Here is an 18,210-nt window from a genome sequence, read left to right on the forward strand (position 1 = left end):
TAGTGATCAAAAATTTTATTATATTTGTATTATTTGGGGAGTCTAAGATACGACAGATATCTGAGTAGAGACAGCAGTAACAGTGTGTTAAACAGATCAGAGGAAGCAGCATTTCACCTGTTCTGAAGATAACTTGTCAGAGAAAGAAAAATCCTTCAATGATATGTTTTAAAATTTTTCCTTTGGTCTTCCAAGTGTATAAGATATTGTAAGAACCTGGGTAATATGTGGAAATTTAATTTACAAGATGAGTTGTTTAGACTCAACCAATAATCTTTGGTGTTTCAAGCACAGAAATTCACATGCAAAAAAGACAGTATGAAGGGATGTCAAAAGTTCTTTCAGCTAAAAATGTCACCTCCGGTGATGTATGAAGCTTCTCGGTAGATCCCATTTTAAGGGTTTTTTGGTTTGTATTTTTTTTAAGGTACTAAAGTTCTGTGAATTTATTATAAGTATGTAAAGATAGTCCTAATGGATGCAAATAGCCTTACTGCTGTGCAGTAGATAAATGTGAGTGAAGAGAAAAGGAAAAACACAATGTCTAATACCTCAGATCCAGCTAACAGTGAGTCTGCAAAGGAGAAATATGTAGAGGAAAGAAAAATGTTTTTTTTGTTGTTTTGGTTTGTTTTTTTTTCTTCTTGCTGTCATTACTCAGTCTCTTAATATGTATTTGAATGGGCCCTGAGCGCAGATTAGCACACAATCATTGCAGTTGGTCTAGTAAATCTCACCTCGTCACACGCTATTGCTATTTGTTTTCCTTAATTAAATGTTTCATGTACAGGAATAGAAATCCATACAACTGGTATCAATGCAGACTCGTGAGACTAAGTGAAACAAACATCTGCCAGGAATGGTTTAGCTACAGCTGATCCTGCCTTCAGACAGGAGCATCATCTGTCAAGTTTCCTTTCGGCTCCAATTTCCACGACTCGTAGTAATATTATATTAATGTTGGTGCAGTGAAATGGATGTCCCTATGGTATCTAGTCTCCTGATGAAACTAATCAAACTTGGCCAGAATGTTCCCGACATTAGGAGTAGGCAAATCAAGTTTCTTTTAAAGAAGAACATAGCGAGGAGTTGTTCCTCACCTGCTCCACTGATAAGAAATCTATGGGTTAAAAAAAAAAAAAAATACTGTTAGCATCCATCACTTTATCTAGACGTATTCATGGGTGCAATTACTGCTTCTCAAAACAGCATGGAACGGGCCTGAGAGGAGACTCAGTAATGATCCATTTTACTGTATGTTCTTCAGTTTTTTCCTGTTCCAGGTTATCTCAGGTATCGTTTAATCTAAAGACAGATCTTGGAAAACTGAATGATGACGTGTAATCTCATGACGGATAGCTTCCTAGTCAACACAGGGGGGGAAAAATCTACTCTAATAATTCATTTATTCACCTGTGGCTAATTTTAAAGGTGATTTACTGAAAAGTTCTTATAGAAACAAGAAACCAAAGTGCAGAGCAACTCCTCAGCTCAACCTAGGGGTTCACATGTCCAGAGTGATATTAACAGTGTTGGCTTAAACATATCACGAAGGTCAGGAGTCCCTATAAAAGCATGATAAAACATCTTACTACAAATCTGTCTTCTCGTAACCAATATGGAACCCCACAGAAACACAGTAACTCTCCTGCTTCCTAGCTGAAGTTTTTTCAGATGTACAACTCTTGCTGTAGTTTTGTAGGAAGAAGTAATGTCTTTTACTAGACAAGCAGTTCTGTAAACTAGATATTATGAATCCTGGTTTCTTAGAGATTTGTATTTTGTGGTCAAGTGTCAGATCCAGATCCAGCTTTTCCCACAGAAGATATGAAATCTCTTACCTACTTGCATTCCTCAGTGTGGGCTACCAGGTAAACTCATTCCTCAGTGAGGCATTAAGAGGCTAATAAGGTTTGTGTCCTTGTCATGGCTTAACCCAGCCGCTCGCTCACTCCCCCCTGGTGGGATGGGGGAGAGAATTGGAAGAGTAAAAATGAGACAACGTGTGGGTTGAGATAAAGACAGTTTAATAGATAAAGCAAAAGCCGTGCACGCAAGCAGAGCAGAACAAGGAATTCATTCACTCCTTCCCATGGGCAGGCAGGTGTTCAGCCATTTCCAGGAAAGCAGGGCTCCATCACGCGTAACGGTTACTGGGGAAGTCAAACGCCATCACTCCAAACGTCCCCCCCTTCCTCCTCCTTCTTCCCCCAGCTTTATATGCTGAGCATGACGTCATCTGGTGTGGAATATCCCTTGGGTCAGTTGGGGTCAGCTGTCCCGGCTGTGTCCCCTCCCAACTTCTTGTGCCCCCCCAGCCTACTCGCTGGTGGGGTGGGGTGAGGAGCAGAAAAGGCCTTGACTCTGTGTCAGCACTGCTCAGCAATAACAAAAACATCCCTGTGTTATCAACGCTGTTTCCAGCACAAATCCAAACCGTAGCCCCACACTAGCTACTGTGAAGAAAATTAACCGTATCCCAGCCAAAACCAACACAGTCCTCAAAACAGTTGCCTGTTTTCATTGAAATTTTAGGAATTTAATTTTCACTGAGACACAAACTTATGTTACTTTGAATTAAATTAATCAAAAGCTAAAAAATTATTAAGATGGACTGGTGGAGAGACTCTCCGTAGCTTTATCATGGACCCACTGGCCGCAGACTTTGAACTAACAGTTTAGAAAGGAGCCCAAACGCATACTGATATTGCCATTAAGACTAATAGCAGAGGCAATGGATGACTTATACCGATCTCTGCATGCCAAGAGGACCATAAATCAGAGCACAGTGAATTAAAGATCTCTGTCTGCAGTCCTATTTAGAATTTTGACATCAGTTTTGATTTCCTAGAGATACGTTTGTTCCCATTTTATGTTTAATGCTAAAAGTCACATGAAGAGCTCTTGATATAAAACCTCAGTATTAAAAACTATTTGCATGTGAGCTGCATTCATATGACTTTTTTTTTTTTCTTGAAGAGTCAAAGAAAAAAACAGAAACAGCACTCTAATACTCAAGAAATAATCCTGGTTTTGTTCAAATGGTTTTGGATATTTATGAGCTAATGATGATCCTTTGAAAAGGTAATCAGCTTTCATGCATAGAACTGCAAATGTGTGAGAACTGGGATAAAATGTAAGACTAAGTCAGAATATAACAGTTTTTAATCAAATGAACCATATGTTTGAGTTTACAACTAAGATGAAAACTTCCACGTTTTTATTAGTACTATAACAAAAACAAAATTCTATGGAAAAAAATCTAAGAATGCAGTCTTAAATTAAGAGAAAATATAATTTGAGGATATGAATTCCAGCACGTTGAATAATTAATACTGTTGTGGGGTTTTTTAATGTATTCCCATTTCAGAAGAGGTGAGAGAACTAAATATAAATGCAGTTTTTCTCATCTCATTGTTCTTTCTTACCTGTAAGAAGAGATCGAGATGTAAGGTTTCTCAATGCCATCTCTTTTGCCCACATCTTTTTCATAGATATAAGAGAGACCATGTGTTATATAGATGAGGTAGTTTAGGCTAAAACTCTGCTAAGGATTGTGTTTGCAGTTGAAAAAGGTGGATGAGTGTGTGCCAAGTGCTCAGGTTTGTGTCTTGGCTGTGGTTAGCTCACTTGTGTAAATACAGCTGCTGTTAAACAACTGTATGTAAGTAATCTCTCTGTTTGTAGATCCATACTTTTTGTATGATCAGAGTGATAGGACAAAAAAGGAGAAGTAATTGACTGACTAGTTTTTTATAATACAGAAATGGGAAAATACCTCTTATATCTGCATGTTGTTTTTCTGTTAAATACTCTGGGGCTTTGTTTCTGGGTGTCAGACAGTCATATTGTAAAAGTCATTATCATAAATATGACTTTTCCAAGAGAAAAGGGGATGTATTAGCAGGAAAAAGGGCTACTAAGCAGATGAGTAAACTAAATGATGTTTCAAGCCAATACGAGCTCTCTGCATGCCAGGGTTAAAGCATACTGACAGGAGGAATAGAAAAGGGAACATCTAGTTCTGTTGCCTTGTCTACACATCCTGGTTCTGGTCAGATGACATTATTTTGCATTACTATTGAACCATTACTAAGTTATTGTAAAAACATTTTATAGACTATTATTGCACAAAAATTGGATACACGTCAAATCAATCTTTCTCTGAATGTGACTTTGTAAGCCTTTAAATTATTACTCTAAATAAAAATCTCTTCACCCACTACTACGAAGGCAATCATAGTATTTTACAAGGTTTTGTCTGTGAGCAAGAGAATAAGTCCTGACTTCTACGTGCCATGATAATCTCAGATTTATTTCATGCTAGCAATCTTCCTTCTCATACGATACCTACAGATTTCCTCCAGTCCTTGTGACGGTGTATCACCATTTCTACTTTTGCAATGTCACCAGCTTCCATCTATGCCCATATTCTTTCATCCCCATTAACTTCCTCCTCTTATCTTCAAAGCCTCCTTCCATGTTTCCTATCTATGTTTCCTCTGATGGCTGGACAAATGCAGCATGAGCTGTAGCTGAATAAGTGTTTGTGCTGACCAGTGCTTCCAGGCTGTCAAGTAGGCCAAATAAAGCAAAAAGCTGAATTCTCCCTCAGTGGGACACTCATCCTGACACAGATGTGGGCTTATGTGTAAGTTAGGGGTTGACCAGCACACTGGTAACAAATCTTAACCTTGCCTCAAAGGCAATGGATGAAGCACAAGGACTAGAGGTACGTTTGCCCTTAATGATCATAAAGTAATATTTACATAGATAGCAATGCAGGATAGCAGAGTGACTAGTTCTTCATACCCAATTGTCAGGTTTTCATGTGAACAAGTTGCTGTTGTTGGATGCTTATATAGAATGTAAAGATGTCCCCACCTGTGCTATCAATCACTAGCAGCTATAATAGATTGTTTTACAATTCTTTCTTTATCTGCTCAGCTCAGCCTTAAAATTGGTTCCATCTAACTCACAAGTTATGTTTCTTCGGGGATCAGTAATTATAATTTGTGATTTGTCTATACCCTGGAGTGTCTGATATCACACGGTGTTAATATCTTCAAAGCTTCTGTTACTATTGTGAACTTTATTGAGTTCCTACCACAGTCCTCTGTTTTTCTTCAACAGCTGTCAAAATATAGCTTCCTGATAATATAACTAACGTTTCATTATCACCGCCTAGTTAGGCATGCATCCCTGTTTTAGGGTCACTGAACAGTTTGCCAAAATAGTGGACTGTTATTAGATAGATGGATTGCTTTGGTAACTACTTGCTATTAGTATCTATTAATTATAGCACTGCCAGGGGTATGGTGTCAAAATTGCTTTCTGGGATCAACTCATACATATTGCAGTCTTGTAAATCTTGTTTCCATAGGACACCAACTGCCCTCTTGCCCCTTGAGTATTTCAGTACACATTGTTCATAATTAATTATGAGTTTTAATAGCAGTGACCTTGATTGCAGATTGACCAGAAAGGGTTAATATACAAACACCCTGAATTTCTTCCTGGTTTGTTGGTGTACCAAATCAAGAAATTCTTTTGGCCTTTTTGCATGCTTTGGAGCATAAAATTTACTGTTGGTTAAAGGTTCTGTTGTCTGACGTTTCAGAGATGTTGCTATAGGTTTTGGTGTTCCTCTGTATTCTTTGTTCACTGTTTTTTCAGTATGAATAGACCAGGTATGGAAGAATGGTGTAAGAAAGCCTTTACCTATTGTCAAATTAAATAGAAAAGTAACCTGATCCTGCTAACAGTGGTAAAAAAGCATTGAGATGAGTCACTGGTCTCTGAATTCTTGTAGTTGGACATTTTAAATTTGCTTTCTGTGAAAGGAAGAAAATAAATGTGTACCATTGCAATGTAAAATGAATTTATTCCTGTAACTCAGAAAATCAGTAAATCAAATTAATCAATTCTAGCTGCCCTACCTAAACTCAGCAGTTGTATTAGCTATATGGTTTAGAACAGGATATCTGCTTCATGGCCCACCTGAATAGACGGACAATAGAGAACAGATCCCCTACAGCTTTATAACCTGCTTTCTTATAGGAGAAAGACTTGCTGCATTTCATCAGTGCAATGCTATATTGCTCAAGACCAGTTAAAATTAAAGCAGGAATCTGGCCTTAACTGTGTTCTTGAGACTACATCCTGCTCTTCTTGGTTTACTACATCTCTTTGTTGTTTATTTCTTCAGCAATGGATGCACATGTATACAGAGAAAATTCAGAAATTACATCAATATAGCGAGAAAATCATTGAAGGAAGACATCCCATATATCTGAAGCTGAGTGCCCTACTGCACTTCCCAACTCCTGTGGGAGTGAACCTCGGGAGAGAAGCCCTTTTCTGCTGTCCTCATGCCCATCCCTGCTGGCCAGCTGGGAGGTGTATGGGTTCCCCACTACTACTGACTATCATTTAATTGTATTCCAGCTGAATGCCTCAGAAACACGCTCTTACGAAAAGGAGGGAGGATGATCTGTAATTCCTAAGGGAGTTGTCTGTCAAAGCAGAAAGCATTTCTATTGATTTCAGCTCTGGGAATTAACATCTGCACCCACTTTTCTAAAGTCCTTGAATTTCAAGCTACTTAGAGATATGGTGGAACACAGAACCCCTAACAGATGTATGCCTAGACTTTTAATTGTGGGATTGGGTCTTCATGTATGGTAACTGGAACAGCTCTGAGCCTGTTTGTTCTAGCTGAGGATGCAGGTTGGTAGTTCTGAGCAGTGCTCCACTCTAAGTGCCCAACAGCATTGCTTGAATAATTTTACAAATGACACTTCAGAGGTTTCCAGGATTATTTGTCTCAGATGTAAATTGGAAAAATGCTCTGAAACAATCACCTGCCTTTTCTATAATCAATTTGCTTTCCCCTGTTTTCCATTTACAATGCTTGGGCTGACCCTGCTAAGAAATCACGCTGACCTGGAAAGTTGGTCTAAAATCACAGATGCACATTAGCATTACACCCCTCTTGTTTTAGTAGGTCTTTGGACCACAGTAGGGGGGTTCTTGTGCTTGCCATCAGGCATATTTATCATGGTTGGGGCTCATCAGTGCGGTGTAGAAACTTGAGCTGTTTCAGGAAGAAACAGTTGTATGGTCAAATTCCACATAAAAAGAGAAAGGGGAAAAAAAAGAAGAGTCAGTATTTATTCCTGGTGAATATCTTTTTTATCCATATCTAAAATCATTATTATTGTCTAATATTAAAAGTAAAGGATCATATATAATACGATACCCTTTTCTTATATTCTTTACTGGCAGCTCTATAATTGAATATCAACCAATGTTTTTTTTTTTTTCAGTTATGAAAATAGTGAAGTAGAAGGATTTTTCAAGGTGTTTCATTTTTGATCTCACTTCTATTCCATCCTATAGGCAATAATCATGGCATGTACCAGAATGGTCCTAGAAATGGAGGAGATTCAGATTGCATTAACAACACTTCACTGAAATTGTCCAAAGCTAGGATTTTTGCATTTTTAATTCAGCTTTCAGTACACGTGTGGCTTCTAACACTTAAATTTCTTTCAAAAAATCTCAGTCCAAGACCCACTGAATTTATTCAAATCAGAGTTACTTCTAACTTTTCCAAAAGCAGAAATCTGTCAAGGCTTTTTCAACTAAATCTCATATGGACAAAGTCTCAAGGGAGTTTGAGTGAGTGGAAAAGCCTTATTCCTGTAGTAAGTGTGAGTGAATATGCTGTTGACCTTTTGAGAAGTGAAAAGAGTTTTTCATAAGTTCAGTGGGCAGCATATAGGGCATGAAATAAAATATTCAACTGCTTAAAGTTCTCTGTAGCTTTCTAACGTCCTGCTGTTACTGACCTGCCTAGATATGCACAGAGTATTGTAAATGTCTGAGCAGTTTATATTAAATATATTCAGGGTTTGGTATTAAAAAATGTTCAGAGCAAACACCAAACTCAGTATACTATTAGATCATTAGTAATTTACAAAAGAAATGCCTTTTTTACTCCTGTGCATGCAATTAGATTTTTTAATACATGTGAATGACTGTACCTGTGAACAACTTAAAGATACACCTCTTTATCTAAAGAAGACTACGTGACTGGTTAATATAAATGAGGGACAATTGGCAATGTTATTCAGTATAAGGTTCCCCCCATGCCATATGGAATAGGTACTGAGAAAGAGACCACAGCCTAACACTTTCATGGTAGTACAAATTGGCACGGCAGGGCATGAAGAGGAAGAGGAATCTGCTGCAATATGTACTCTCAGTGACATTTTGATTTTTGGCACTTGTTTGTGTATGTGCAAAAACATCCCATCTAGTGTTAAATAGAGTTTTGCTCATAACATAATGCTTGAGTGAGTAGAGTGAGGAAAAATAAGTTGAAGATCTTGGGTAACTTAGCTTCAACTTTGTGCTCTCCTTTAGAAAAAGTCTCTTAATTGTGGCTCCATGAATATCACTGGGCTGTCTACAGTAGTACCAACATTAATATATGTCAAAATTTTGAAGGATTCAGAGTAACAATTTGTAACAATATCTGGATAAATTACTAAGTGGATGGATAAATAATTACAAATAGTCAAGATACCACAGTCCAGCAAGTTACCACTCATCAGCTGAAACACGGTAACTGATTATTTGCTTGGCTTTAGTCCGCTGTGAAAGTTATAGAAGACTCTTACTTAAACCACCTTCAACTCAAGCTGAATAACTCAAAGTTTCAGTTTCTCAAATGTGTGGTGTAGACAGATAAGTTTGACGGTGTCTTGGGTTTGTTTAAGTTATTCTATATTTCCCTAAAAAAGAATAACACTGTAAATTTTCTTCTTCCTAATGTTTCCATCAGTTAATTACAATGAAAAAATAAATGACATTAATAGGAAAGACAAGTATAACAAAAGTAAAAAAAAAAAAAGACAACTTATTTACAAAGAATACACAAAACTAAGATATAAATAGATTGCATTCTCTACCTTAGAATGGTTAAATGGTTGGGGAAGCTGAACAGAGCTTTTTTTGTATCGTTTCTTCTAAGCAATCTATGGTGGGAAAAAAGAATAAAAGAAAAAATTAAAAAACAGAATACATACATTAGCTGCAATATTCTGCAGCCTTTGTGTTGATATTGCTCCTTTGCTATAGCGCATACCGTTCCCTTTTTTTACATTTTTGCTCTAAGTGATGGATTTCTTTTTTGGACCTTTTCACATACATTAAATTCAGAGTGGCCATGTTAAATCTTTGAATTTAAGTTTGAACCAGCGGACAATACATTTTGATTGTCATGATTACCTTTAATGAGAGCTCAAGTCAAAATTGGAAATAGTCTAGTTTAAAAACACAATGAAAGGTATCTATACTGATTTTCATCAGTGTAAACATAAAGTAAATTGGTATGAAAGATCCTTGATTACTTTTGTAACTTGGAGTGCAATTTCATGGCAGAAATAAAGTTTTTCTGTCCTAGGTAGCACGCGTGGCAAAAGCAATGAAAAAATGCCAGTCTACGCTTCAGTTGCTAGCTGGCGAACAACTAACGTAGGCATTGCCTATCCATGCAGCACTAACACTTCCGGATGCCATATAAGTATATCTTTAGAATAAATCCTGTCCTTGGTATGTCCAACGGTAACAAAAATTTGCATTAGAAACAAAATCCTTCCCTACCCCCATCTGCTATACAGCAGAAAACTGCTTGAGGCTGAAGTGCAACCAAATACATGCAAATACATTTTATTGGGACTAATTCTGCATATATTTTGAATAATTGAAACTAATGGAACTATTTGCATGATTAAAGATAGATACCTAGCAAGCTGCAGAATTGCATCTTGGGCTACTGGTGCCAGTGATAGGAAATTAATATGAAGGAGTTGGTATGCACTTTTTCACCTCCCCAATTCTAGGATTGGTTCAGTGGCTTTGGTGATTGCAGAAAAATACAGCATCACTGGAGCTGGAGTGTTTATTTTCTTGCTCATTACTTTTCCGTGCTCTTGCAGGACAGGTTTAAGGTGTTTAGCAATTGTTTTGATGATATAAGAGTAGCTTAGCAGACCTGAAATTCTGGACAATAATGTTTAATCTATGCAGCTGTTTCACTGTTATTAAGTTCCCCACGCATTTTGAGGATGATTCACAGTTCATTGATTTTGGTATTTAAAATGTATTCATTCATATAAATACTCTTCAGACAGTTCACATGATCTTAATACAAACTTAAGTTCTGTTTAGGCAATCAGTGAATTCAGTATGCTCAAGGAACTTAGTAAACAGAAAAAAAAAAAAAAAAAAGGAAAAATTAATTACCTGGTTACTTCTGCAGCCTCTCATGAAATTTCCTCTTCAATGCTTTGGTGGAGACAGAGCACTTGAAGCTTAAAGGTAAAGCCTGTCAAATCAAAGTTTTGGCAAATTGGCAGCTACGATAACATACAGCCTTTTTATTTTCCTTTCCAAGCTAACTGCTCCATCCAACTCAGGAGTGGCATATTAAATGAATTCCCAACCTTGAAGAGCCTAGGTTCTTCGCAAAACATATTGTATTAAATACGCATGTGAAAAACAAGTTATTTACATTATGAAGTAACATAACTTACATTAAAACCTCTTTTATTTCAGTAATACCTTTTTCAACAATCGTCAGGGCTAGCTATAATCTAATTTTAAATAATAAACTAGATACATCTAGAGGATGAGATAGTCAACCAAAGACCTGAAACAGTCTCTGGAAGTGCCTTTCTCTTTTTATCCATTATCCAAAGAGATCGGTTTGGCACCTAACCAAAGTGTCTCAGCTAAGTGGAGTGGAATTGGGTCTAAGCTTTTTTGGTCATAGTTTTGGGCAGGAAAAATATCTGAAGTTGCTGAATTTATAGTAGGCTAAAGCATGTTGAAATTACCTCATGACTTCTACTGACTAAGAGCATGCATATGGACCTTGCTGTGCCAAGAATCTTAATTAACGGTAACTTGATTGTGTATTTGATAACAAAGTCAATCAAAATAATTAAATAGTGTTGTATCTGGTGATTGAGTGCACTTAAAACTTGTACTGTTTCACAGATCCATGCTTACATGACAGCACTGAAATGCAGGCTTTTCAAGTAATGTCTATTTCTTGCCATGTTTTAAAAATAAGTTTTGGGTAAAGTCATGGTATTTCTGATTTGTAGTGCTAAATTCAATTTTATCCAGATTGCATCTACCTTTGTAGGATTTGCTTATCTCTGTGCTTATTTGACATAATCGGATCTTCCCATGGTACAGGCTGGCGTACTCTCTGCTGAATTGTGAAAGTAGTATTGCTTTCTGACTGCTGATGATACAGGACTATATTTATGCAAGACTTGAAATATACCACAGAAACTATTTAGATTAAGATTACACGTGATATGTATATTTTTTTAAACAGATAACTGTAATGCTCTTGATGCATATTTAATGTAGCCATAGATTGTTTGTACTCCTTCTGTATTGATAATAACATCCAAAACAATGTACTGAACTCTAAATTATTTTACAAAAAAGGAGAAAAAGTTTCCTCTGGTTATCTCTGTATCCTTCCTTGGAAGACTAGGACACTTTACAGTATCCAAGTATTATTTCATCAGATTCTATTGAAAGAGTAATTAACAGAGAGAAGAAATAAGTTTTATTTTCACTGATTTTTTCCTGCGAAGATCTCTTCCAAGAGAACTCAAAGACCTCTTAATAGTTTGATTGCCATGACACCCAGCCCCTTTCAGTCACATATCTCACTGCTATCTGAGAAAAAAGTAAGATATATGGTGCATCTGGAGCCTTAGGACAGATTTTCATCATGATAATCACAAAATGAAAGGGCAATCTGAAAAACCACTATTTAAAATGCAGCAGATAGCTTTTGCTGAACTTAATACCATTTGTTAGTTTTTAAGGTCTGTAATTTCCACTCATGTTACTGCATTCTAATTATTATCCTGCTTAGCTTTTGTTTCTCACGAAGATTAAAGTGGTCTGTTTGTGTGCAAAGAAGTGACTACAGAAAATGGTAAATTAATTGGAAGATGTCAGCTTAGGAGAACATTTTTGACATGAGCGCTGTAAGGCTGTTAACAAACAGACTAACTCATTTGTCTCACCATGAAATGAAAATAAAAATCACAACATTATGATAAAATCTTGACTAGGAAATGCGTACAAGACTCTTTGAAGCCTTAGGTTCTTTTCTTCCCTGGGCATTGGCACCGTGATATATGCAAACCACGTTCTACATAACTGTGAAGTGAAATGGGTTCTATGCAGAACAGATGGACCAGGGCTAACGTGGCGATGTGCACTGGAGACAAGAACAGATTAATACCACAAGGGGAGACTGGAGGAAAATTGGAAAGATGGGGGTATTTGAACTAATTCATGAATCATTTCCAACTGATAGTTATGCCTTCAGGCACAGTGAATAATATCAAGGACGCATATTTAAAACTTTATAAGTTTGTTTTAATGTAGATTAGAATTAAGAGCCATACCTTTGGATAATTAAAAAAAAATAATCTTGTATTCCCCCTCCAGATTTTTGTGATTTAAATATCACTGATAAGCTTAATTATGTGCATTGTGACCTGAATTGCTGTTTGGAAAACCCATGGCAGATTCATGGACTTGGCACAAAGCTCTTGGGAATGGATTTTTTGCAAGAAGCGCTGTATGAGCTGGGAGAACCTACTCTGCCACTTGCATCCAAGCCACAGAGAGGCAGCTCTGCAGTGTCTGGAGGCATGGTCTGATTGCTAGATCTCATTCAAGAGTCTCTAACTCTCCCCTGTCTTCATCTTATCCAAACAGCCTTCAGTCTTGTGAGGTTCAGACTTCCCAAAGCTTTGCCAGAGCAAGCACATGTAGATACCTACATCTTGGAATAACATCTTCAGGCATGCGTTACAGAATGAGGCTTTCAGCAGAGACATTTCACATGACCAAATTATGATACCCTTGCTAATGGACGTTTTACTCTAGGGCAGACAATCACGTAGAAATAAAGAGGTCCACCTGAGAATTAAAATGATTTTAACATGCATAAAACCATCAGGATCTGAAACAATTAAGATACTTGAGAAATATGTAACTTCCCAGTATCAGTGAATGTATCAGAGTTTTGTCTGTGGGTGGAAAAGCACAATTCCATGTGTTAGGACACCAAAGATTCCTCATTTTGCAAAGCTCGGAGTATATGGGTGAGCCTGATTACTAGTATTCATAATGGACACGGTTAATAAAAGGAAAAAGAAACTGTGAGGAAAGGAAATGTATAGATAATTGTCTGGATGCTCTACATTCTCTATATGACTTCTCAGGAGATTATTTTCAAGCTATAGAGGAGGATGTGAAACACTTGACAGTGAGGGAAATTTTGAGAAAAATCTAATGGAGATGGCTAGTTCAGTTTGCTTGTAAGGAAATAATCTACATGGGTTTCTGTTCACCAGCACAGAAGATGCTGTATCATTCCTCTTGTATACAATTCTTTCATTCTAGGCAAGGCTCAATAAGAAGAGCGAAAGGTATAAAATGGCCCGCTTGCCTAAAACTTGATTCTCATTCTGCTGATTTCATTGCAGGTTGCAAATCTGGCCTGTTCAATCTCGAATAATGAAGAAGGTGTAAAGTTAGTCCGTATGGCAGCAACGCAGATTGATAGTCTGTGCCCACAGGTAAGTAAGATTCCTGTTAAAAAGTACTTGAGAACTCTTTTGGCATTAAAAAACATCAGTTACCTGAGACAGGGAAAACAGCCTAGGTGAAGATTATGGCCTTGTCTTTGTCATTATATTGTTGCCTGCTTTCCACAAACTGTGAAAAATACATTCATATCTTGAGACCTGCATATTGAACGGGGTGTAACGCTGTATTTTTAACATAGTCCGTAATCTATTTGTTCTTTCCCTTGTGAAAAAATTTTGCCACTCCTCGTAACAAATGATATTGAATAACAGGTAATAAATGCTGCGCTCACATTGGCTGCCAGACCCCAGAGCAAGGTAGCACAGGACAACATGGACGTCTTTAAAGATCAGTGGGAGAAACAAGTGCGAGTTCTCACTGAAGCTGTTGATGACATCACTTCAGTGGATGATTTCCTCTCCGTTTCAGGTACTGGGATCAAGGGACTGTTCTAAAAATATACTGCTAAATTAAAGTAATGGGTCGGAGCAGAGAAAAGCTATAATTACTGAAGCATCATTAGTCCATTAGTCCATCCTTATTGGAATGCTGATCTTCTACACTCAGTAGGAGCAACCAAGCCATGCCAATTAATCCCTGGTAGCAATGGTTAGCTTTTCATCTTCCAGAAAATAGCATCTTATTTATGCTTCTATTTCTAGAGAAGTTTTTTTTCAACTCAGGCAAAAAAGTAGGCTTTTGGCCACCTTTTGGCCACATGTCACCTGACAGTATTTGTAAAAGGAGTCCTCGTGCAGTTGTAGGCAAGAGGAGGAAAGATGAACTTTCCTTACTTCATTTTGTAGCTTTGCTCAGGTCAGCTGTGTCTAAACAGTGGGGCAGATGTACCATACAGTCCTGGCCCCCTGATCATCCACACCAGGTAAGCAGGCCCTGAAGAGGGGTGGAAAGAAGGGAAATAGGCAGATGCTGCCTATGAGGCCCATCTAGGTACGTTGTCAGGACATGACCACCGTGTACATTTCCAGAGAGCCGGGAAGCACTTCTGGGTCTCAGAGTTATCGGTGTAGCAATGCAACCAAATGGAGAGAAGTAAAGTAGTATAAGAAATAGCAAATCTTTGCACCTCTCTGACCTTGCTAGGAAGGATTACAATGCAAAGCAAGCTCTCCTACAAAACCAAGTATCTTAGTCCTTACATAAAGAAGGGATGGAGAAGAGAAGGATGTTGACTCTTTGGGTCACAGTTTTTTCTCCATCCTCCTTGTAAAGTGCTACAACTTGTAGCAGAGTGTATTGTTATAATATAGTCATATGCGATGAATACTATAATTGCCAAGTGTTGCATGTCTTGGCTTAATTGTCTGCTGCGGAAAACTTATTTTCCTATTATGGTTTGAAAGAGGTGAATTTCATTGTTGTTAATAAGGACACAGAGTGTGCCAAGGGTGCTTAGCTTACTCTAAACTAACATCACAGAAGAGCCAAACTTCAGGAGATAGCTTGGCCTTAATTTTATGTTTCATTCTACATTCTTTTCTTTGACATTTCCTAAATTTCCTAATAAAAGTTTAAGAACTTTGTAGGAAAAAAAAAATTATCCTTTAAAAAAATCCTTAATTTTCTTTTTTGCCCTCCCCTTTATTTTGTTTGGTTGTATCCCGCTATTATTAGTAACAGGGAATGGTTTGGTTTAGTATAATTACACTCCACTGTTCAACATCACTGCTAGAGTGTTTACTGCAAGCCATGACAAGAAAATGAAAATGAACTCTCAGAATAAAAGGGTACTTCAGAATCTGGTAGCGCTTAGATTTTTGTTCAAGATTTGAAGATGGCAAGCACTTTTCAACAGACCTAGTTCTACAAGGAAAGGGCAGATCTAGCTGCAAACTGCAGACCCAGTCCACAAGCTAAGGAGATGGCAAACATGCTTAAATGGTCATTTAGTTATTTGTTTGAGAACTTTGTTCACTCCAAGCACTTGTATCCATAAAATCAGAAGTTATTTGAACAGATGACATTTTTATTTTTTGTTTTTCTCAAATCATATTTTCTTCTGTCAGTCTTGACTTAGATCCAAACTGTCCAAGGCAGTTGAGAAGTAGTATTTCTGTTGGGTTTAGATTTTTTTTTCTAATACTGTCCATAGACATCTCTATCTATTAAAAATGAGAAAACATCTCGTGTATCCAGAAAGCCTGTTGCTGCTAGCTGTAAGCTTGGAAGCCTCAGCTTACACTGAGTGCTTTTATTTTTGGATGTTAAACCAGTGAAACATTCAAAATGGGCTGGTGTCTGGTTAAACGTACCTCATGAAATGACACCTCCTCCTCTTCATATTGAGTGTCACAGTTGATGGCATGTTTTATTAATACGGTGGCTACCAAAAGAAGGCTGGCCATAATTTTAATCAGTTACTTTATATTCCAAACACAGTGTCTGTTCATATACAGAAAGTACTTCTTGTTGGGCAAAATCTAGCTATGCCATGGTAAAGAAAATGGTGATGGTGGGGAGAAAATAGTGAAGAAATATTTTAGCAAAGCAACATTTTTTAAATGTGGATAGAGAGTTTTTTACATAAAATTTTTTGCCTTGCAAGTTACTCTGATTCACAGCCCAGGGGACTCTCAGTTTTCATTCAGAGTTGTTACAGTTTAAAATTCAACATAACCCCCATTTTTAAAAAGGGAAAAAAGGAACACCTGGGGAACTACAGGCCAGTCAGTCTCACCTCTGTGCCTGGGAAGATCATGGAACAGATCCTCCTGGAAGCTATGCTAAGGCACATGGAGGACAGGGAGGTGATTCGAGACAGCCGGCATGGCTTCACCCAGGGCAAGTCCTGCCCAACTGACCTAGTGGCCTTCTGTGATGGAGGGACTACCTCAGTGGACATGGGAAGGGCTACAGATGTCGTCTATCTGGATCTCTGTAAGGCCTTTGACACGGTCCCCCACAACATCCTTCTCTCTATATCTTCATCAATGACATAGACAGTGGGATCGAGTGCACCCTCAGCAAGTTTGCAGATGACACCAAGCTGAGTGGTACGGTCGACACGCCAGAGGGATGGGATGCCATCCAGAGGGACCTGGACAAGCTGGAGAAGTGGGCCTGTGTGAACCTCATGAGGTTTAAGAAGGCCAAGTGCAAGGTCCTGCACCTGGGTCGGGGCAACCCCCGGTATCACTACAGGCTGGGGGATGAAGGGATTGGGAGCAGCCCTGCCGAGAAGGACTTGGGGGTACTGGTGGGTGAAAAGCTGGACATGAGCCAGCAATGTGTGCTCGCAGCCCAGAAGGCCAATCGTATCCTGGGCTGCATCCAAAGCAGCGTGGCCAGCAGGTCGAGGGAGGGGATTCTGCCCCTCTACTCTGCTCTGGTGAGACCCCACCTGCAGTACTGCGTCCAGCTCTGGAGCATAAGAAAGACACGGACCTGTTGGAGAAGGTCCAGAGGAGGGTCACGAAAATGATCAGGGGGATGGAACAGCTCTGCTATGAAGAAAGGCTGAGAGAGTTGGGATTGTTCAGCCTGGAGAAGAGAAGGCTCCGGGGAGACCTTCTTGCAGCCTATCAGTACTTCAAGGGGGCTTACAAAAAAGATGGCAGCAAACTTTTGAGCAGGGCCTGTTGCGACATTCCCCCCTGTTGCAAGGGGGAATGGCTTTAAACTAAAGGGGGGTAGATTTAGACTGGATATAAGGAAGCAATTTTTAACACTGAGGGTGGTGAAGCACTGGCCCAGGTTGCCCAGAGAGGTGGTGAATGCCCCATCCCTGGAAACATTCCAGGTCAGGTTGGACGGGGCTGTGAGCAACCTGATCTAGTTGAAGATGTCCCTGCCCACGGCAGGGGGGTTGGACTAGATGACCTTTAGAGGTCCCTTCCAACCCAAACTATTCTATGATTCTATGATTCAACATCATGTAAAACATTTCTGAAACCCTCAAATGATCCAACCTTGGGATTTTTAACAGTGAAGATTAGTGTGTCATTCTATTTTTGTGGCCAAGGATAATTAACAAAAAGCAGTTGGTGAACTGGTTGAACCTGTTTTATTTATTAATACTACAAAGAACAGCATTTCATTTTCAGTTTAGTGGTGTCTGTGGCAGAAAAGTAAGTTGCTGTTCAGAGTCGCTGAGTTTCTCAGGGTGAAATTGCTCAAATATGAAATTCAGTCATAGTTTTATTACTGAAATTTCTTTTTACTCTACTGGCTGCAGGGAAATAATGTCTGACCTAGTCAAAATCTGCTTCATCCTTTCACATTATCTGTATGTGAGAATACTACATACACTATGATACTGCAGCATGTGAGAGTAGATGGCCTGATTCTGAGCCAAGAAAAAACAATGCAGCTCCCAATGTTCCTGTAAACCTACTTGATTTTACATCATCTGCACAGACTCACTGTTGTCGACTCTTAGTTCAGAATATGCATAGTCACATATGATTATACTGTGTATCATGAAAAATTCACAACTTAATCTCTCACACAGACAGAGTAACGGAGATTAACTGCTCATGCATA

General features: G+C 38.4%; 1 protein-coding gene across 2 annotated transcripts in view; it reads left to right on the plus strand.

Moving 5' to 3' along the window:
* Positions 1 to 18,210, plus strand: part of CTNNA2 (catenin alpha 2) — a 548,499-nt gene that overhangs the window by 466,363 nt on the left and 63,926 nt on the right. For both annotated transcript variants that reach the window (XM_076335695.1, XM_076335693.1), the window contains exons 10-11: positions 13,605 to 13,697; positions 13,980 to 14,136. In XM_076335695.1, coding sequence (XP_076191810.1) covers positions 13,605 to 13,697; positions 13,980 to 14,136 — 250 coding nt within the window. The remainder of the gene's footprint in view (positions 1 to 13,604; positions 13,698 to 13,979; positions 14,137 to 18,210) is intronic.

This window comes from Aptenodytes patagonicus, chromosome 4 (genome assembly GCF_965638725.1).
Source record: "Aptenodytes patagonicus chromosome 4, bAptPat1.pri.cur, whole genome shotgun sequence".
NCBI lineage: Eukaryota > Metazoa > Chordata > Aves > Sphenisciformes > Spheniscidae > Aptenodytes > Aptenodytes patagonicus.